The sequence below is a fragment of the Orcinus orca genome, chromosome 8 (genome assembly GCF_937001465.1).
Source record: "Orcinus orca chromosome 8, mOrcOrc1.1, whole genome shotgun sequence".
NCBI classification, from domain to species: Eukaryota; Metazoa; Chordata; class Mammalia; order Artiodactyla; family Delphinidae; genus Orcinus; species Orcinus orca.
In genome coordinates, this window is record NC_064566.1 from 88,784,701 (window position 1) to 88,807,758 (window position 23,058).

General features: G+C 39.0%; 1 protein-coding gene across 5 annotated transcripts in view; it reads left to right on the top strand.

Moving 5' to 3' along the window:
• SIK2 (salt inducible kinase 2) overlaps positions 1–23,058 on the top strand; it is a 134,207-nt gene that overhangs the window by 85,253 nt on the left and 25,896 nt on the right. For all 5 annotated transcript variants that reach the window (XM_033434629.2, XM_004273424.3, XM_033434633.2 and 2 more), the window contains 5 exons: positions 873–1,034; positions 15,148–15,272; positions 15,706–15,829; positions 18,169–18,389; positions 19,988–20,140. In XM_033434629.2, coding sequence (XP_033290520.1) covers positions 873–1,034; positions 15,148–15,272; positions 15,706–15,829; positions 18,169–18,389; positions 19,988–20,140 — 785 coding nt within the window. The remainder of the gene's footprint in view (positions 1–872; positions 1,035–15,147; positions 15,273–15,705; positions 15,830–18,168; positions 18,390–19,987; positions 20,141–23,058) is intronic.

Genomic DNA, 23,058 nt, shown 5'->3' on the forward strand with positions numbered 1-23,058 from the left:
AAGTTATTACATAATATTGACTATATTTCCCTGTGCTGTACAATATATCCTGGTTGCTTGTTTATTTTATACATGATAGTTTGTGTCTCTTAACCTAAAAAAGCATTTTGAATTGTACTGTGGATATTATGCCAGTTGCTATTGTCTGGTCTTGGGCTCTCTCCACGTATCTGGGCTCCAGTGAAAATATGATTAGAATTACTTTTCTCAGGGCAAGGAACTTGGAAAACAGCGTTTTACTTGAACACTAACTCTCATTATTAAAAGAACTCTTTTTGTTGTTTGTTTACTGTATGATATCACTTATATGTGGAATCTAAAAAATACAAGAAACTAGTGAATATAACAAAAAAGAAGCAGACTCAGATATAGGGAACAAAGTAGTGATCACCAGTGGGGAGAGGGAAGGAGAGAGGGGCAATATAGGGGTAACAGGATTAAGAGATACAGACTATTAGGTATAAAACAATCTACCAGGATATATTGTACAACACGGGAAATATAGCCTATATTTTATAGGCTAACTATAAATGGAGTATAACCTTTAGAAATTGTGGATTACTATATTGTACACCTGTAACTTACATGATATTGTACATCTACTATACATCAATTAAAAAAAAAAGGACCAACCCTCTCATTTTATGATTGAGGAAGTTGAGGCACAGAGAGGAAAAGGCACTTAGCCAAGACCTTGAACTTGAGTCTCTGTGTGCTGTATTTCCCTTCATTCATTCTTTTATTGTTATTGTTATTAACTAATTTTGAGATTCTAAAAAGCACTTTTTGAGAGGAAAAAAAAGAATCCTGAATACTAATAGTGGGGTTTTTTGGTGTGTGTGAATAATTCTCAATTCTTTCTTCTTTTACAGACTACCTTGCTAACCACGGCCGGTTAAATGAGTCTGAGGCGAGGCGCAAATTCTGGCAAATCCTGTCTGCTGTTGATTACTGTCATGGTCGGAAGATTGTGCACCGTGACCTCAAGGCTGAAAATCTTCTGCTGGATAACAACATGAATATCAAAATAGCAGGTAACTGGGACACAGCTGGCTCTAACGTGATCAGATATGAGCCGTGGCACTCAGGGTGCAGAAACAGACCTTCAGGCAGAGATTCAGGAGCCTCCACCCATGACATCAAGCTCTCTCAGAATGTATTTTATTCATTTCCTTAGTCCTATGTGTAATAATGAAAAGTAAGGGAAATAAGTTCCTTATCAACGCACACTGTGGCAGGACTACGACTGGGGTCTGATTTGTATCCTCAGTCTGATTTGTGTTCAGGCCCCTTTGTGGCACTCCACTGAGTGTGTGATGATTGGAGGGGCTGATAGGGCTGGAGGAGTAGCATAGGTTGCTGGTGCTCTACCCTGCTCTCTTAATTATGACTGGTGGCTGCAAAGAGATTGTAGACAGAAGAATGACAAAGGAGGTAACGGCAGTAGAATGAGAAGCACCTTGCCTTCTTCTGATACAATAGGGTTTTGATTTATAACATGGAGACTAAGGATTATTTTGCTAGTTTTCCTCCTACCCTTTTCACAATTCGCAAAATCTTTTATAAATATTTTATATTCCAAGTTTCCTTTTTCACATGGTCAAAACTCTCATTCAGTCAATAAATATTTATGTGTCAGGTACTGTGCTATGCTAGGTACTAAGGATACAAATCAAAAAGTCATTTCCTGTGATCTTAAAAGTCTGGTGCGGAAATAAGAATAATGAAAATACAATATAATAGTTGCCAAAAAATATATGTACAGAGTGCAATAGGAATATAGATGTAGGAACATCAGTCTATCTGAGAAGTCAGGAAGCTGCACAAAGAAGGAACTCTTTGAACTAGGCTTGAGAGATGAGTTAGAAGCTTGCCAGGGAGGTAAACAGAAGTAGGACAGGTGAACTATGTAAATAACCACAGGTACAAGAGAGAGAAAGAGATTGAAATTGTAATGGTGGGGAACCATTGCTCAATATTAGTTAAATGTAAGATCTGTAGTTATGGGGGATTGATACAGGAAGAGCAGGTAGGCGAAGATCAGAATATGAAGGTCTTGAAGGCCATGAAAAAGATTTTAGAGTTTATTCTGTAGGTAATAGGGAGCATAGCCTATTGGAAATTTTAAGGCGGGGATGGAGATGAAGTGGGACTGGGACAAGATGATTAGATTTGCATGTTAGAAAGATGTCTCTCTGGCCACAGAGTGAAGATAGGTGGGAGATGGGGGTGAGACTGAAGACAGGAAGACTAATCAGGAACCTAATGCAGTATTCCAATTAAGAAAATGTGGGTGTGTGCTAGAGTACAGCAGTAGAGGTTGTAGGTGTGGGAAGGAGAGAGAGAGATTTATTCTGGTTAGGGTTTGGAAGAAAATAAGGGGCACAGAGCAAAAGCTTAGCAAAGTTGTAAGCGGTGGTGTTTTGTCTTAGGGTATTAAAGAGGGACAGAGGCATCCACATGAGAGAAGCTGACCAAGAAGTGGTTGACTAGCTAGGTTGGATACTCACTGGACTCACTAAGTTTAGGGAGAAAACAACTGCCTTAGTTTGCTGCACTGTGGTATAAAATATAAGTGAAAAGCCTCTGATTTGTACATTTAACTGGTTTATTTCTATGCCATTTATCATTCATTTTCAACTTGGGCATTTTAGAGAAGGCAAATAATTTTTACTTACTTTAACTTTTACTTACTTTAATTTTAATAATTAATTTTAAACGCCAATGTCACATTTGTTTCAGGGAAGTAATGGATTTTTCATTCTGTAGTCTGTGATTTTTTTTTTTTCCCTAATGGAATTGCCTGAATAAGACTTTTTTAAGTTAATTTGCTACATTCCCATTATATATGAAGATTTATACTGATTTATCTTTTTTGTTTTAAAAATACAGTATTAGTGTTTCTGTAATTTATAATGTGTGTTCATTTCTCCCAGTTTTCCTTCTTCTTTTGGCCCTTCCATTGGTCTCATTCATTTCACTCCTTTTTGCAAACTTTCTGTAGTGCACTTCACTGTAATTTTTTGTTTACTTCTCCTTGAAAGCATCAGCTGCCCTAAAATTGTCCTTCTCAGAGAGGACTCTTGTTTTTTTGAAGTTCTTTACTCTGTAGAAAGAAGGGGAAACCCCTGCTTCACCTTTACATTCCTTTATTGCCAAAACAAAACTTGCACCAAAAACAATACCTTAAAGGAGTTCTGGGAGTCATTTCAGTCAGAGAAAGAAAGGTTAGAGGTGGGAGTCATATGCTATAGGAATTACAGTGTCAAAATAGAACATCAAAAAACCTTGCAAACAAAATATGCAGAACATTCCATTAAGGTTATAACCAAGTTTTGCCTGGCTGTAATAATGTCTTCTATAATTCTAGCCTATAGTATAGGTAGATAAACCCAGTATTTCTGTCATTATGTGAAATCTAATTATTTGTTTGTTTTTGCTATTTTTATTTTTGAATATCTGAAATTCAAGGCCTTCTAATTTTTATCTAGAAGACAGGTAAAATCTCAGAGACCTAAAGTTGTTCTCTCTGGTTAAGCTAGTATCACAGCTAACATTTATTGAGCCTTCATTATTTGCAGGTACTCTGTTTTCAGATGAAAAAACTGAAACACAAAGAGATTAAATAACTTCCTAAGGCAATTCAGATAATAAGTAGCAGACCTGGAATTCAAGCCTAGATCTCTCTGACCACAGTATCTGGCTTCTTCCACTGCACCATGTTGTATTTTCTAAACATTGTTTTTCAGTTATTCCTCAAGGAGTACTCACTAACTGAATTTTGGGTTCCATCATTCTATATTTATACATTTAGTGTCCTTAATTCCATATCTCACAAGTAGATACACACACACACATACATGTACTCGCAGTATAGCTAAGTGTTCAAATTTCTTATTGCCCACATTTTTTTCACTGTCATCCTCACCACCATTTACCCCAAATTTTAGCAAATGTTTATTAAGTATCTACTATGCTCCTGGGCTAAATCCTGGAGATTCAAATATTTCAAGACAAAAACAACAGCAATACAAAAACACTCAACTCTGCTCTTACCTTAAGGAGTTAATCCAGAACCAGACCTTTAAGTAAATATAACATAAAAAGATAACTGTCATACAGGCTATGAGGCTGGGAGGACGACTAACTTGCCTGGAAGAATCAGGGAAATTATTAGCTAAGACTTGATTAAGAAGGAGGCATTTGTGGTGGGATTGGGGGAGAGAAGGAGAAAGGAGGAGAGTTTGTTGAGGGGGTGAGGTAGGGATGGCAGCTCTAGGCAAATGGATCAGCACATGCAAAGGCAGGCAGCCCAGAGAACTCAAAGTGTGTAGGGAAACTACAGACCAGGGCTAGTGGAGCATAAGTGCCAGTGAGGAATGATAGGAAAAGAGCCTGGACAGGTAGGCAGAGCCAGATCATGGAGGATTCCACATGTCATCAGAAGTTTAGATGTGTTCCAGTGCTGTAAAAGAACTTCTCCAGGGTATTTGTTTTAATCCATAGATTTTTATAACTTTTTTATGGCCCTGCTTCCCTTTAAAAATATCATCTTCTGATCTCTGAGGATTCTTCTTGAATTTTAAAGAAATCTAATACCTGTAGGAAAGATGGGGCTCCATGGAAAAATTACAAAACCTCAGAATAAAATACAGAATTATTCTCTCAAATTATACTATCTCTGTTTATTCTGCTTATGAAGATCTCTTTAATTGCTAAATGGGCTGAATAAATGAACTGTTTTAACCATCTTGTATGTTGAAGTTGAAGAGAAGTGCAAACCAAAACTAGATTTAAATTAAAACATTTGTCTCTTTATAAGACAGAAAATGGAATAGAAGTATCAGACGTGGTTCATTTTAATAAATACAGAAACTTGGTTTTGAAATCAGCTTCTCGTTTATGCTCCTCCAGCGGGTAAAAACGTCAGACACTGGTGGGCCATGAATTCATCCACACCTGTGTGTGCTCATCGCCTCAATTATGAGACCTACAGCCATCGCAAAATACGAGTGTTAGGATATTCAGAGTAAGAGGCAGAGTGCAAAGAAATTTTGGCTTTCATTAGTTTTTTTTTTATATATAAATGTATTTATTTATTTTTGGCTGCATTGGGTCTTCGTTGCTGTGTGCAGGCTTTCTCTAGTTGCAGTGAAGCGGGAGCTGCTGTTCATTGCGGTGCGCGGGCTTCTCACTGTGGTAGCTTCTCTTGTTGCGGAGCACGGGCTCTAGGCGCGCGGGCTTCAGTAGTTGTGGCACACAGGCTTAGTTACTCTGTGGCATGTGGGATCTTCCCGGACCAAGGCTCGAACCCATGTCCCCTGCATTGGCAAGCAGATTCTTAACCACTGCACCACCAGGGAAGTCCCTTTCATTGGTTTTGATAATTGCAGTACTGTTTCCTCCACGCTATTTTGGCTATGACTATTTAGGCATTAACTTGAGAGTAAATAGATGAAGGACATTTAGTTTTATTCTTCAACTTTCCTAATCTGAAATGTTTATAATGAATACTTAGATAAGAATTAATATGTATGAATTACTCGGAGGAGGTTTTCAGAAAATATCACAATTCAAACAAGGCTTCTCATAAAGAATGTGGAGTTTGATATCAGACAGTACTGGTACAAATTCTGGCTGTGCCATTAGTAGCTGTGTGACCTTGGGCTGATTAATTAACCTCACTGAGCCTAGGTTTCCAAATCTGTTAAACAGAGATTAATCCATTTCTCAGGAACATTGTAGGGATTAGTGATAATGTTAGACACAGAGAGGTCATAGGTAAGATTATGGGCTCTAGAGCCAGGCTACCTGGATTTGAACCCTGGCACTGCACTTACTAGCTGCATGACCTTGGACACATTACCTAACCTCTCTGTCCTCAGTTTCCTTATCAGTTAAGAGGGAATGACAGAAGTTCATATCTCATAGTGGTTATTAGTTAATATTTGCAAAGTTCTTAGAACAGTGCCTGGTACATAGTTAGTGCTAGCTAAGATTTTGTTAAATAAATTGGGGGCTTTTGTTTTGCTTTTTAATATATTTATTTATTTACTTATCTATTTTGGCTGTGCTGGGTCTTAGTTTCGGCATGCAGACTTCTCAGTTGCAGCATGTGGACTTCTCAGTTGCGGGATGCAGACTCTTAGTTGCGACATGAGGGCTCCTTAGTTGTGGCATGTGAACTCTTAGTTGTGGCATACATGCGGGATCTAGTTCCCCGACCAGGGATTGAACCCAGGCCCCCTGCATTGGGAACATGGAGTCTTACCCACTGGACCACCAGGGAAGTCCCAAATAAATTGTTAATTAAGGTTCCTGGCACCATGTAAACACTCATAAAAGGTAGCTATTATTTGTATTCAGTGTATAATTGATTCCATGTGAAAACAAATTCTGAAAAGTTTGATAGCCATATAACCCCCCCACCGTGTCTTTTTTTTTTAATTACCCAGGTTTAAAGCCTTATTAATACAAATCTCAGAGGTACAAGGAAAGTTTATCATTTATATTCTAAATTGTCTCTGCTTGATGTAAATTAATTTTTTTTTCCCTTGGAGGGACCTTCAGTGTAATTAGTAATGTGATATAAGCCTGATTAATCTGACCTGTGCATCACAAGTCACTTGTCTTTAGCCCAAGAGGAATGCTTCCTTTCTGAATTGACCTATGATCTCTGAGTAGCCCATCATCTCTCATGACTGCTTCTAACAACCTTCCTGCTTATTAGAAGACCTTGAGACAGGGTTTCTGTATATATAATTCTAGTTTTGTGCCCTGGAACCGAAAAAGGGTGGGAGAGGCTGAAGCAGGTTTTGTTAGTGAAATATTTATTAAAAGTCTTCCATTTGTTATCCTCCTGCCACTAGTATTATGTAAAATGTGCAAAGAGCTTTTGCATCAGCAAACACAATGAGACCTTGTCTTTATCCTTCAAGCCTACTTAGCACTAGCCGCACATTAAGCCTGGAATATGGAAGACAGCTCAAAGGGTTTTGTTTCCTTTTGTTTTGTGTTTCCCCTCTTCACCTCCCTCCGCCTCCCCCACTCCATTTTGGGCTGAGGAAGAGCGTTTACTTGCTTCTTAGCTCACTGAACTCTCTCATTGAACAAATAGATGTCTCACAGTGGTCAGCAGAATCACATTTCATCTCAACTGTGATGATTGTTCTTGTGTCCTCTTGTCAGGTAGGGAGGGAGTGACTGGTGTTTGGAAGTAAACTGTGCAGCTGGCCTCTTGCTGGTGGGCAACAAGGTATGCAGTGACGTCAGCGTTGGCTGATCGGTATTCAGTTTGTGCAGTGGATCAGCTCCGTCTCCACACTCTACTACCTTTCATTTGTCCGCTTTCATTTCCTCATAATTGTCTTCTTCGTTCCTATTATAATAACTACAAAAGATGTGTAACTCTTCAGCAAGACTGGATATCTGAATTCTACTGGTAATTTTAGAAACAAGGATAAATTTAACCCTAAAACCATCTGCTTCTCTGTAGGAGGATTTTTAAAATTATAAATTAGACATTATAACACACTGCTGGAGATTAAAAATTGCCTTGGTTGTGTTGATTCCTAGAAATCATTTACTTTCTCTTAGCTTGAAGACTGGTTTTCAATGTTTTGGTTGCTTTTTTCCTTTTTAAAATAATGATTTAAATTGTTTACCTAACGACTTCTATTTGGTCTTTGTTATTTAAATATTAAATCTTGAAAGTACTTAGTAATTATAATTATTTTGCAACAATAAACAGCGACAAACTGTTTAACACCTGTATCTTTTTCAAAACCTCCGTTTCATTCTTTATTTCCCGGCTACTGGAAGAGTGGTCTGGGGACCAGCATGAGCATCACTTGGGATGTCTGTTAGAAGTGCAGACTCTCAAGCCCACCCCTCGGCCTACTGAATCAGAATCTGCATTTTAGCAGGTTCCCCAGATGATTTGTATGCATGCTAATGTTTGATCTATTTCACTCCGACAGTATTCACTAATGTGCTTTGTTCCCATCAGACAGTAATCAGCTTATTTACTCTGTGTAAGGAAGGCCCTGTTATTCCTAAAACGTTAGCCCTTTGCTAATGACGATTGGGCACTGATAATTTATGTGATTTAGTGACGACAGTAATAATAATTGATTTTTGTTATCATGAAGATTCAGGTCAGTCACTTTCAAAATATAAAGCAGAAAACAATAATAGTAGTTCTAATACTGTTTTCAAATATATCCATGGTCTGTTACTAGTTAGATAAGAGGTAATTAGAAGACTCAGCTTTTAAGGCCAAGTTGATTTCCATGAGTCAGTCAACACTAATTAATGTAATTAGAGACTCTACCCCAAACACTCTCTTCTATCAACATTTTAGGCCACACAGAAACCAGGTGAGAAAATATGGATATATCAGGAAATCTCAAAACTAACGTTAAAGTAAAAACTTGGAGTACATGCCTTAGCGTTGTAGGGATAGGAACATAAATCATCTTCACATGAAAAGGACAAGATGTGTCTATTTTAACACATTCTTAAAATCAATATAGATTTCTAAAATGAATGTAGGTGTATATTTGACATTTACTTTGCAAACATCTTAATTATTCCCATTCATTTATTAAGGATGCTTTTAACATAGCATTCAATATTGTAGAGATGAGAAAGCCCTCACTTGTCGACTTCTGCTAGCAGAGGGATAAATTAGAAAATCTCTCATCTCTATATAATGTAAAGAATTTTTCCTGGGTTTATAACAGCCTTATCTCCAATTTTAAGTTGGATTAAACTTCTCTGACTATGAGGCCTTACAACAAAAAAAATAAAAACAACTTCTCTGACTAGTGATGTTCTTAGAACTTCTGTGGTATAGTAAAAAAAAACAAAAAGAACACCTGGCTTGGAGTTCAAAGGCCCTGTATTTGAATACTGGCTAAGCTACTTGCAGCTGTAGATATTTGGGCAATTCGGTTAACTACTTTCAGTTTCCCCCTTTGTAAGGTAAGGACATTCATACCTCACAGGGCTGTCATCATGATTAAATGAGATAATATATACAAAAAATACCAAGTGTGTAATGCCTAGTCCAAAGTTGGCAAGACATAAATGGTTTTTGGATTTGATTATAATTCATACACCATGTTGAAGGACTAGTTGTCATTTTGTTTCAAAAACTTCTTATGATTTCATATCTTAAAATTGTGAAGCTAAGAGGTTCTTTGAGAAAGATTTGTCTTTTCCCTACTGTGCTCAAGAAATGTTGAAAATCTTGATTGATCTGACAAATTCAAGGTATGTTATGAGTGAGAGTTCAAGCAATTACTCCCACCAATTACTCCCATACAAATGACAAATTACCGCAGAGGAAAAAAACTTCTTTATACCTTCAAAATTTTGTCAGAGTTGTTTAGTCAATCATGTATGAATAAAAATAGTATCAAAATAATGCTAGGGCTTCCCTGGTGGCGCAGTGGTTGAGAGTCCGCCTGCCGATGCAGGGGACGCAGGTTCGTGCCCCGGTCTGGGAGGATCCCACGTGCCGCGGAGCGGCTGGGCCCGTGAGCCATGGCCGCTGAGCCTGCGCATCCGGAGCCTGTGCTCCGCAACGGGAGAGGCCACAACAGTGAGAGGCCCGCGTACCGCAAAAACAAAACAAAAAAAAAGGAATCAGGGCTCCTTGGAAAAGCAGTTGATTCATGGGATGGGGCAGGAAAGTACAAGATGAGCCTGGAACATCTGGTACCAAGAGATAAGGAAATACTTAAAATGAAATTTTATAAGGATGGGGGCATGTTGAAAGGATACAGGAGCCAACCTGAATTAGCTCCTAGTGGCCAAAGCTGGAACTATTTAAGCATCAAAATAAATAACAATAGTATTGAATTATAACCCAAAGAATAAAATAAATACTTATGATGAATATAATATGACAGTATTGTAAAAAATAAACAAATAGTTTAATGAGTAAATAAATAAGAGAGGAAGAAGGGACAACTCTTGAAGAGTTGTAATTAATAACTGTAGAAGGAATGAGGGAAATGAAAGCTCACCGTTAGAACATCACAGTAATCGTTGCTGCAATCAAGATCTGCCTACGAATGCTAAATTAATGGGTGAAAGTTTAAGGAGAAACAGGGTATATATAGACTCAATATATCTTTAAAATATTTATTTATTAATCTCAAGGGGAAAAATAGTAACTTTATAATGGGGTAACCCAAAAGACACCACCTTAATCCACAGATCAAGGTTAACTCCACCAATAATTAAGCCATAATACCTGCACCCCATCATATGATGCCCTGAGAAGAGCACTTCACCTCTGTGATGTTCTTCCCAAAAAGCAATCATTTTAATCTAATCATGAGAAAACATCCAGCAAACCCAAACTGAGAGACAGTCTACAAAATACCTGACCAGCACTGGTCATGGTCAAGAAAGACAAGGAGAGACTGAGGAACTATTAGAAATTAGAGAAGACTAAGGAGTCATGACAACTAAGTGCATTGTGGAACCCTGCAGTGAGAGAGGACGTTAGAGAGAACACTGGAGAACTCTTAATGAAGTCCATGGTTTAATTAATAGTACTGAATCAGTGTTACTTTTTTTTTAATTAATTAATTATTATTTTTTTTTTTTGACTGTGTTGGGTCTTTGTTGCTGCGCGCAGGCTTTCTCTAGTTGCGGCGAGCGGGGGCTACTCTTCGTTGCGGTGCACGGGCTTATCATTGCGGTGGCTTATCTTGTTGCAGAACAAGGGCTGTAGGTGCGTGCGGGCTTCAGTAGTTGTGGTGCGCAGGCTCAGTAGCTTGGCTTATGGGCTCTAGAGCACGGGCTCAGTAGTTGTGGTGCACAGGCTTAGTTGCTCCGAGGCATGTGGGATCTTCCCGGACCAGGGCTTGAACCCATGTCCCCTGCACTGTCAGGCAGATTCTTAACCACTGCACCACCAAGAAAGCCCAGTGTTACTTTCTTAGTTTTGATAATTTTACTAATAGAGTTATGTAAAATGTTAACATTAGGGGAGGAAGCTGGATAAAGGGCATAGGGAATTCTCACTTTATTGTTGCAACTCTTCTGTAAAACTATTTGGAAATTAAAAGTTAAAACTATCAAAGTGAATCCAACATAGCATGGCATACATTCTATGACAGAGAAACAGGAAGCAAAAAAGTGTCTGAGGGACATAGCAGCCATCATTTGAGGTATTAACTTGTAGATCAGAACATTTGAGAAGACATTAAACTAGACATTAAACTTTCCTTTCCAGCAAAGCCAGGCTGGGTCTGGGTCTAGCATAGAGAGGAATGCCCATGTGACTGTTTTCATAATGCTTTTCAAAAGTCAGGTGATAATGTGGGGTCTTTGATTATTCTCTGTTGTTATGAGACTATCTTCTGTGTTTGCACAGTGGTTGACACATGTATGCACTCAAATGTTTAATGAAGGAAGCAATGAATTTGGTTGGTGTGATGAAACATTAAATAACCATTCCACATGAATAAATAGCGATAAGAAAGAAATCCTGGGACTTCCCTGGTAGTCCAGTGGCTAAGACTCCACACTCCCAATGCAGGGAGCCCGGGTTTGATCCCTGGTCAGGGAACTAGATCCCACATGCTGCAACTAAGAGTTCGCATACCACAACTAAAGATCCCACACGTGGCAACAAAGACCTGGAGCAGCCAAATAAATAATAAATAAATTTTTAAAGAAACATTAAAGAAAAAAATCCTGCATAGCTCTGCCGTTCTCGTATTTCAACCCTCTTGCTCGCCCCTCATTTCACTATATGCTTTTAGGCAGAAAGCTGCAGACTGTGAATGAAGCAAATTGTCCAGATTCCTGTGAAGAAATAAAAAGGCTTTTATTTTTAAGTGTTTTCCCATTGCCACTTCTTAAACCTGACAATTATTAACCTGCTCAAAAATAGCTACATATCACTGTACCAGAGAAAGACATAAAGGTGGTTAACAGTGAGAGCTCTGTAGCCAGACTTGGTAAGTCTGCAATTTAGTGTAACCTCTAGCAAGGTACTTAACTTTCTACCCTCACTCTTTCCTAAAATAAGGATACCTCATGGGGTTACTAAGAAGAAATTATCTTAGGAGAGCTTAGGTCAGCTTCTGGCACTTTTAAAAGACACGATGACAGCATATTCATTCAGCAAACCTTTGTTGAACAGCTGCTGTGTGCTGACAGCGTACTAAGTCCTAGGGGAACAGACATATGTCATTTCCCCCTTCTCTACTCTCAAGGAGTTTAGTCTGATAGAGAAGACAGATAAGTAAAACAAGAAGAAGAATTGCTATTCTTCTCTTCTGTTGAGTAGCTTACTCAGTGGCTACTGTTTATTGAGCACCTGCTTTGTTTCAATAGCATGCCTAAAGCATTATTATGTTATCTACTTATGATGTAAGTGTACTTATCTACATATACTCACTTATTGTGAGTATATGTTACTCATAATAACTTTGTGAAGTGTAGACATTGTCCGCATTTTGCAAATGAGGAAACCAAGGCTCTGAGAAATTAGTAATTTGCCCGAGATCACACAGCTAAGAGGAAAACCCAAGATTTGCCTGACTCCAAAGCTTTCCTTAACCCATACATCAGATGATTACAAATAAAATATTTAAGTGCTTTGACAGGGTTATAGAAGACATCTACATAAATGCTATTATAATAATTTTAATGAACCTGATTTTCTTTCGGTGCTTCTCTTAATGTTCCTACAGACTCAAGTTCCTGTTTTCTTCAGTTACCTACAGGAAATAGAAGTAACATCTGTTTAGTACCTTTTTTCTTCTAAGGTAACAGGATGCTTTCTTTGTCCCAGATGTGTACAGCCAAGGTTGAGACTAGGCTACTACAGGCACCATGGTGCTTTCCTAGTTTTTGCTCTCTTCCTGCCTATGAAGTGTCCAGTGAGAGAGCCTAGGGGAGTAAAGAGTCCAGGCCACCTTCCTGACAGACCTCTGTCCCAGTCACTCTTTGAGTTCGTTCTACAAGAGTCGGGGGAGGATCAGAATGAAGGAGTTCTGGAATGGCTCTGAGACGTTAAAACGTTCCAGTGCTATTTAGAGAGTATTCTCAACTTACATGTGCTAAAACTCATCCTGTGATTACGGTTTAAAGTACAGCAATTATTGGACCTATTTCATGATCTCCAAACACACTTCCCAGAGCTTCTTGGGCTTTTCTGTGAGTGAAAGTAACATTTTCCTCTTTAAATGTTATTTGAACATCTAGTCCTTGGATCGTTTGAGAGTATAGTTTTTCTAGAAAATTAGAAACACCTATCAATATGGACACATGGGTTGTGATGTGATGTGAGTGGTTAGTCCTACAGGTGGAATTGAGAAGATAAGACCTCTCTGACAGTCATTTTGGAAAGCCGAGCATAGGACTGAACTGCAGTTACGTTGTGGAGGGAGGTGTTCTCGTCGCCTCGTACTCCTGGATGCCAAGGACAGGCCACAGCTGTGTTCCACCAAGTTTAGATGCACCATCTCTTTCCCCACATGCACCATCTTTTCTCTCATGAACGCTTAAGCTTCTCCACACTGTCTTTACCCTTCCTGTGTATTTTCTCAGGACCCTTTTCTCTGAAAGGCAGTAATTGGTAATGATGGCTTTGGTAGCTGACATTTCACATCTGCTGTGCTCCAGGCATTCTACATTCTTAGTCTCATTTAATCCTCACAGCATCCTATCTGGGTAGGTGGATTATCCCCTCACTTATAGATACAGAAAATAAGGTTCAGGAAAATTAAATAATTTACGTAGGGGCCTTGAGGCTAGAAAGTGGCAAAACTGGAAATCAGCTGTAGGTCTCCCTAACTTCATAGGTCGTACTCTGCCATGAGGCTGTGGTGTTGGGGATCATGACTGTGTCTGTTACTACTGCTTATGTCAGGGAGCTTAGAGAATGCCTCCCCTAAGGTACAGAAGCGCACCATAGTCTCAGGGTGTGAGTGGAGTGTGAGTTTCTGTTAACTCATTGGATCCCCATAACAACCTGCTGACTACGATGTTTCAGTGTTACAGCTGGGGAGACTGAGGCTCACAAAGACTGAACACATGTCACGCAGCCAGTCAGTCTGGCGCCGGAGACTTGTTCCAGTCCCCTTGGGGCACCACCGAAAGCTCACTCTCCATGCACTGCGTATACCAGCCAGAGTAGAGCCAGTTCCCATCACTGAGGTGTATCCTTCAGCCAGGAGTCTGTTGCAGCATGAGACATTTTGGCTCTAACTTACAAAACAACAGGAATTTGTTCCTTCACTAAGACCATGTGACTATGTGAAGGCTTAGCAAAAGAGCACAAGCTTGCATTTATACCAAATCTCACTGCATTTGTCTTCTGCTGTAACTTTCATGCATATTGAAGGCATCTGAGTACAGTGTTTCCAGAGGGCATGCTGTTTATCAAAGCTGCAGATTCAGTGTGACTAATATCGTAAGGAGAAGGCCATTAACGATTTTGAAGTGTAATGCCACCGCGTTCCATAAATGAGTAAACAAGTGATATTGGTGATAGGTGGCCTGTGGCTGGGTCACATGGCCATTGCATGTTAATGAGCTATTCAGATAAGTATCTGCCTAATTCAGGATGTGCGGGCCAACACTTAGAGAGCTGTTACTTAGGAAACACTGTCCTCAGTTGCCTTAAAATGTTATATTTATCTTGCTAGCCTGGGGCTGTGAGAGCAGCCCGTCCCTTGGTTGTGTTTAGGTAAATATCTTAGAGTTTTACTCATTTGTTTCTTTTTTTATAAACCATACAAGCTCAAGAGCTCTTAATCATGGAGTAATTGAAATTCTAAGATTATCAAATTCAAGTTGATTGTCCATATCAGTGGATTTTTCTTTCAGCCTTAAAAATACAAGAGATAAAGTCTTTTTCCAGCCTCTCGCTCATTCTCTTTGAGAAGAAAACTTAATTCATTAACACATTCATTCAACAAATATTTACTGAGTACTTAATATTTGCTATTCATTGTGCTAAGTGCTAAGGAAACATCATAAGATACATGCCATCGCATTCTCACAGAGTGAATAGTGGTGATATTGTTAATGTAGCATATTATAAAATTATTAGAGAAATTCAGTATAGTTTTAGAGCACAGATGAAAGTAACATTTATTTCCATCCCAATAGATTTCGGTTTTGGAAATTTCTTTAAAAGTGGTGAACTGCTGGCAACATGGTGTGGCAGCCCCCCTTATGCAGCCCCAGAAGTCTTTGAAGGGCAGCAGTATGAAGGACCACAACTGGATATTTGGGTATTTCTTTGCTTTGCTGTGTTAAATGCATCTATAATGATAATACTTGGTACTCTGGCCCATCTCGGAATCTCTCGGTACCTAACACGTAGTCAATAGTTCATACTTTCCCTGTCCACTGGACTAAAATTAGAGCATCTTGAATTAGATTCTAGGAAAGAATTTCTAGGGAAAGATGTTATCATACTAATATCAGCAATGATTTAAAGTTTAGTAATCAAAATGATTTAATTTAATTCTTTTGGTATTTATTATAGGATGCTTTATTGCACTGGTCAGCATTTCAGATTTTTTTTTTTAATTCTGAGAAAATAGTAAATTCAAACAGGAATTTTTCAGTCCATATGATTTTAAGAGCCCTGAGGATATTTAGGAAAACAAAGAGTGTTTGAAGTTCTCAGTAGAAAAGAGACTGCATTGTTTTCTTCCCTAGAGCATGGGAGTTGTTCTTTACGTCCTTGTCTGTGGAGCTCTACCTTTTGATGGACCGACTCTTCCAATTTTGAGGCAGAGAGTGTTAGAAGGAAGATTCCGGATTCCGTATTTCATGTCAGAAGGTAACAACCTGTTTATCTTAAAATTATGTTTTACAAAATTTGTTCTGAAAATGAGTGCCTAAACAAAGGCTTCTCTTTTTCTAAGTTTGGGTGCCAAATAAAGTGACCGAGTCACTTTAAAAGCCGTAGAAATAAGCAACCCCTTCCATGTAGGTGAGAGAAATTCTAACCTTCCTACTCATAACTGGAAACAGAAAATTTCCCAGATTAAGAACAGCAAGTCTTCCCATTTACCCTTGTCTATAAATGTCCCAGGTTTATTTATATTTTTATATATATTTATTGGAGTATAAATGCTTTACAATGTTGTGTTAGTTTCTTCTGTACGACAAAGTGACTCAGTTATACATATACATATGTTCCCATATCTCTTTCCTCGTGCGTCTCCCTCCCTCCCACCCTCCCTATCCCACCCCTCTAGGTCATCACAAAGCACCCAGCTGATCTCCCTGTGCTATGCAGCTGCTTCCCACTAGCTAGCTGTTTTACATTTGGTAGTGTATATATGTCAGTGCTACTCTTTCACTTCGTCCCAGCTTCCCCTTCCCCCCTGGTGTCCTCAATTCCATTCTCTAGTAGGTCTGCATCTTCATTCCTGCCCTGCCACTAGGTTCATCAGTACCGTTTTTTTAGATTCCATATATGTGTATTAGCATACGGTATTTGTTTTTCTCTTTCTGACTTACTTCACTCTGTATGACAGACTCTAGGTCCATCCACCTCATTACAAATGACTCAATTTCATTCCCTTTTATGGCTGAGTAATATTCCATTGTATATATGTACCACATCTTCTTTATCCATTCATCTGTCAACGGACATTTAGGTTGCTTCCATGTCCTGGCTATGTAAATAGTGCTGCAGTGAACATTTGTGGTATATGTATCTTTTTGAATTACGGTTTTCTCAGCGTATATGCCTAGTAGTGGAATTGCTGGGTGATATGGTAGTTCTATTTTTAGTTTTTTAAGGAACCTCCATACTGTTCTGCATAGTGGCTGTATCAATTTACATTCCCACCAGCGGTGCAGGAGAGTTCCCTTTTCTCCACACACTCTCTAGCATTTATTGTTTGTAGATTTTTTGATGATGGCCATTCTGACCGGTGTGAGGTGATACCTCATCTTTTCCAACCACAACGCTAGGAGACTAGATATCAATTACAGGGAAAAAAACTGTAAAAAATACAAACACATGGAGGCTAAACAATACACTACTAAACAACCAGGTTTATTTTAGACTTAGAGAAGCATTTTGTAGATACAGATTCACAACCATTTCACTCTAAGTATGAAATGGATTTTCCCACATCTTTTGGTGGGAAGTTACAAAATTAAATTTTTTAATTAAATTTAAAACCAACTAGCAAAACTGTTGAATTCAGATGAAGTGCCATAGTCCCTTCCAGTCTTGTATTGGTTTTTGCTGCATGGGCAGCAGTTAAATTTACTCAGTTTAGATTTTGGTTTTTATCCTTAATTTGCTTGTTCCTGGTAACAGAAGTAATGTTCTAGTAGTTAAGAGGATAGATTTTGGAGCCAGACCACCTGGTTTTCATCCTGAGTCCACCACTTACTGACAGTCTGGCCTTGGCAAGTTATATCTCTGTGCTTCAGTTTCCTCAGTCTATAAATGGAAATAACAATAGTTTCTAAAAGGGGTATTGTGGGGATTAATTAAATTAAGCTCTGTAAAGCTCTTAGCATGGTGCCTAGAACATAACAAGTGATAAAAGGCTAGTTTATGTGGGGGTAGTAAAGAATATGATGTCAGCTCAGAGAATAAGCTAGTGCCCAGGGTTGCAGCAGTGCAGTTTACTTAGTGTCATCAGAAGTGACTAGTGTTTCATGTACATTTTTCTCAGTTGCACTGATACGGAGAATAGCAACAGTCCCTTGGAGAGCTCCAGCCTCACTTAATAGCCTTAGTGTATCAGCCTCAGAAGTGACTGTAAGGAACCGTTTATTATTTGCTTTTTCTAGGAAGAAGGCTTGTTTTTTTCTTTAGTGGAAATCTAAGTCTGTGTCTAGATATTGTAAGTTGAGAAATTCAGTAAAAAGGTTCATTAAGTACAGAATTGGATAGATCTACACCCTCCTGTTTTTTCTTAAGTATTCATTCACAGTGATGGTTAATTTTGTGCGCCAGCATTCATCATGTGAACTTGACAAATACAAGTAGCCTTCAGGTATTCGTTTATTCATTTGACCTTCTGCTTTCCAGTGGGCACTGTGGAGGGTACAAAGATTAACACCATTGTACAAAGTCACATGAGTCAAGTCAATACCCCAAAGTGCAAGGTGATTTACGTGACTTTTGTAACATTGTGTTTTCTGTAGATTGTGAGCACCTTATTCGAAGGATGTTGGTCCTAGACCCGTCCAAACGGCTAACCATAGCTCAAATCAAGGAGCATAAGTGGATGCTCGTAGAAGTTCCTGTACAGAGACCTGTTCTCTATCCACAAGGGCAAGAAAATGAGCCATCCATTGGGGAGTTTAATGAACAGGTTCTGCGATTGATGCACGGCCTTGGAATAGATCAACAGAAAACCATTGAGGTAAAGTGGTCAGAGATTCGACTAAAGAAATTTTAGGACTCTGTTGTACTTAGTAACTTGAAATTTCATGCTCATACCTGTCATCCTGGTCTTTTAGCCATCCCAGTACCTAGGCCTACTGTTCAGTGTTCCCTGAAGATTTCGTCACACTATATTTATGTTTGCTTTCAATCAATATAAAAATTCCTCCCTTTGCCCCAACTGCCAAAAATATTTAAAAGGAAGTGTTTATATAGGATTGAGAAAAGACAAAGATGGAAGCTTAGCAAATACAAAGTAGAAAGCTTCTTCTAAGATGAAACATGAAGTTCTATACAGGTAATAAGCTAGTTTATATGAAACATAAATGTGCAGATATGGAACAAGGCTGAGGGCTGAGCAGGAAACAAGAAGGGTAGGCATCGGGTTTAGGTTGTGAACTGAAGAAACTCAGAAGGCAAAAACAGGTGGATTCCTGATTTGGAAGTTTTATGGGTCATAGAACTGAGAAGGTCATGAACCTGGGAAATTCCTTGGCAGCTTTGTTTCTGTCCTTTAACAGCTGGCATGTGCATAGGATATGCATATGTTTAATACCCCCGCAACAGGCAAAGAACAAACAGTGCTTTTCAGGATGAAGCATGACAAGAAAGACTATAAAACGCCCCCCTGTGAAGATAAAGTGCTCCAAACTGTGCTGCCTTTTCCTTCATTGCAGCCATAAATGAAACCAGACTGCTTTCCTGCTTTGCTCATCACGTGCTTAGAGAGGTTTTTTTGTACTTGCCCTTGAAGGCAGCTGTGAGTGCAGTTCCCCGGCCTGTGATGTTTGCTGCCAGTGCTCTGCATCTAAGCTGCACTGCACAGCACTCATGCAGCCTGTCATGTGGAATTAGACGCCAAAGGAGCCGTTGTTTTGCTGTTCCGTTAGTATCCTGGGAGAGCTGGCCAGCTAGGGATGTGAAAAATTGGGAAGCGACTTTATTTTCAAGGTTTCAAGAGGGTTGGACCGCAAAAACAAGAGGAAAAAATTACCTAAGAATGGAGACCCAGCGTCTCTCAACCCAGCATCCAGATGTCATTCTCCAGCCCAAAATAATCACCAGAAATTTCCCCAGAGACTTTAATCATTGACTTCAGGGTTTGCAATGGTTTGGACTTGTGTCGAGGCTGTGGAATTAGAGCCTCTGGGCTCAGGTTACTAAACAACCTTACAGCCTAGTTGCAGCTATGAGATGGCACCATATACCGGCATTGGGGAATGTCTGCATGAGACAATGATGGCATTTTCTCTGAATGCAGAAAAATAAATGGATCCTATTAATGTAAAAGAGCCAGTCAAGTCATTCAGAGGTATCATCCTTTATACAATTAATGAAGTTATCTGTCTTCTATTCTAAATTCTGGAATAGCTTTCGTTTTGAGGCATACTTTGCTTGTTACTTTGCTTGTTTTTAAGAACACATGGTATCTTCCCTCCTTTTTAAATTTATTTTTCAGATTTTATTGAAGTATAGTTGATTTACAATGTTGTGTTTTTCCCTCATTTTTTAGAAAGGTTTAAATCATTGAATTGGTTTTTATGGTTCTCTGCCTTTGGCACTTGTTTTCTCTTCCAGGCTTTGCAGAACAAGAGCTATAACCACTTTGCTGCCATCTATTACTTGTTGGTGGAGCGCCTGAAATCACATAGGAGCAGTTTTCCTGTGGAGCAGAGACTTGATGCCCGCCAGCGTCGGCCTAGCACCATCGCCGAACAAACAGTTGCCAAGGTAACACCCCATTAGCCAATAGTCTTATCTGTGCATGTGCCTGTTCACATGTTTGACACATTTTTCATCATGTAGTACAAAGGGTTAGGATTTCATCCTCTACACCTTGTTTTTCTGTAAAGTTTTTTTCTGTCATCGTTCACTAGATCCTCAAATGTTTTATCATCTTCCTATTTTTAAGGATTAAGTTTATTTCAAACAGTTTTTTCTTTAAGGGATTTCTCATTTTTTTTATCATTCACTTATGTTAAGAATTATTGTAACTAGCCTGTACATTCAGTTTCATTTAACAAATTTTTATTGCAGGTTTACTATGTAAACTTCTTTTATTAGACACTACAGGGAAGAGGATGTATAAAAGAGTCATTGCCCTCAGAGTCATTACATTATAGAAGCAAAATAAGACAACATCATGAATAACCATCATTCAAAATAGAGAAAGGGCAAAATTTAGAAGATACTGTGGATATCATTCTGATAGAGAAAACCTTTTTTTAAAAAAGGGCAGAGGGGAGAGAGATGCGTCTGATTGGGAAGGCTTTGTGGGAGAGGCGGCGTTCAAGGTAGAGCTTCACAGCTGTGTAGGACTTTGTTAGGGAGAGGCAGTGGTTAAAGGCATTATACGTAGGCAGAAGCAGTGTGAGCAGAAGTACTAAAGTGAGCAAGCATAGGACTTGTTCAAATTAATTCACTTGAACTAAAGAATAGGGAAATGAAAGAGTTAGAGTGCTAAGTTGAAGCCATGTTGTGAAGGGCTTTGAATGCCAAGGTAAAGAGTTTACTAATAATTCAGGAAGAAATGAAGAACTACTGAAGCCTGTTAAGCAAAAAAGCGATAAAATTATATCCATACTTCAAGCTAGCAATCTGGTAACATTGGGAAGGATAGATTGGCTGCGGAAGAGAAGAAAATTGGAGAGAGCTGTTTAGGAGATGATTGTAGTAGTTGAGATGAGAAACACTGAAGACTTGAGCTAATACTGTGCCAGTGGAAGGGAACAGGAAGGGAGAAGTGTAAGGAACATTTCAGAGGTAGACTCTGGATGAACTTAGCACTGCTCTGGAGAGGCAGCTCAATGTGATGGTTTAAAGTAGGGACTCAAGCACATCCCAGATTCTGCCGTTTCCTGCTGTGGACCTTAAAAAAGTTACTTAAGGTCTTTCTCTGCCTCAGTTTCCCAAGCTTTAAAGTGGGAGTAATTATAGGATGTTAAGACGTTTAAGTTAGGTAATAATTGTTCAGCACTTAAAACAGTGCTATATAAGTGTTTGTTATATAAAGTAATAAATCAATGTTGGGGAGGAAGGGATGACAAATTACAGATGACTCCATTGTTGAGCCCAAGGCTGAGGGAGTCGTGGTGGCAGAGACTCAGCTGCTTATGAGGAACAATGGATCTGAGTCCCTGGAGAGAGGCTAGGGCTTAGGAGAATTGGGAGATCACCTGCATAGAGGTAGAGAAGAGGAGTGGTTCGTTCACATGATCTATTAGGATTTCCATCTACTTACGTGAGTACTTACTTTATTTAAAGTGCAAGTAAGAATCATAGTAGGGGACTTTAACACCCCACTTTCACCAATGGACAGATCATCCAAAATGAAAATACATAAGGAAACACAAGCTTTAAATGATACATTAAACAAGAAGGACTTAATTGACATTTATAGGACATTCCATCTAAAAACAACAGAATACATTTTCTTCTCAAGTGCTTATGGAACATTCTCCAGGATAGATCATATCTTGGGTCACAAATCAAGCCTTGGTAAATTTAAGAAAATTGAAATCGTATCAAGTATCTTTTCCAACCACAATGCTATGAGACTAGATATCAATTACAGGAAAAAACCTGGAAAAAATGCAAATACATGGAGGGTAAACAATACACTACTTAATAACCAAGAGATCACTGAATAAATCAAACAGGAAATCAAAAAATACCTAGAAACAAATGACAATGAAAACATGATGATGCAAAACCTATGGGATGCAGCAAAAGCAGTTCTAACAGGGAAGTTTATAGCAATACAATCCTACCTCAAGAAACAAGAAATATCTCAAATAAAAAACCTAACCTTACACCTAAAGCAATTAGGGAAAGAAGAACAAAAAAACCCCAAAATTAGCAGAAGGAAAGAAATCATAAAGATCAGATCAGAAATAAATGAAAAAGAAATGAAGGAAATGATAGCAAAGATCAATAAAACTAAAAGCTGGTTCTTCGAGAAGATAAACAAAATTGATAAACCATTAGCTAGACTCATCAAGAAAAAAACAGACAGGACTCAAATTAATAGAATTAGAAATGAAAAAGGAGAAGTAACAACTGACACTGCAGAAATACAAAGGATCATGAGAGATTACTCAAGCAACTATATGCCAATAAAATGGACAACCTGGAAGAAATGGACAAATTCTTAGAAATGAACAGCCTCCCGAGACTGAACCAGGAAGAAATAGAAAATATGAACAGACCAATCACAAGCACTGAAATTGAAACTGTGATTAAAAATCTTCCAGCAGGGGGCTTCCCTGGTGGTGCAGTGGTTGAGAATCCGCCTGCCAATGCAGGGGACGTGGGTTCGTGCCCTGGTCTGGGAAGATCCCACATGCCACAGAGCGGCTGGGCCCGTGAACCATGGCCACTGAGCCTGCACATCCGGAGCCTGGGCTCCACAACGGGAGAGGCCACAATGGTGAGAGGCCCGAGTACAGGAAAAAAAAAAAAATTTTTCCAGCAAACAAAAGCCCAGGACCAGATGGCTTCACAGGTGAATTCTATCAGACATTTAGAGAAGAGCTAACACCTATCCTTCTCAAACTCTTCCAAAATGTAGCAGAGGGAGGAACACTCCCAAACTCATTCTATGAGGCCACCATCACCCTGATACCAAAACCAGACAAAGATGTCACAAA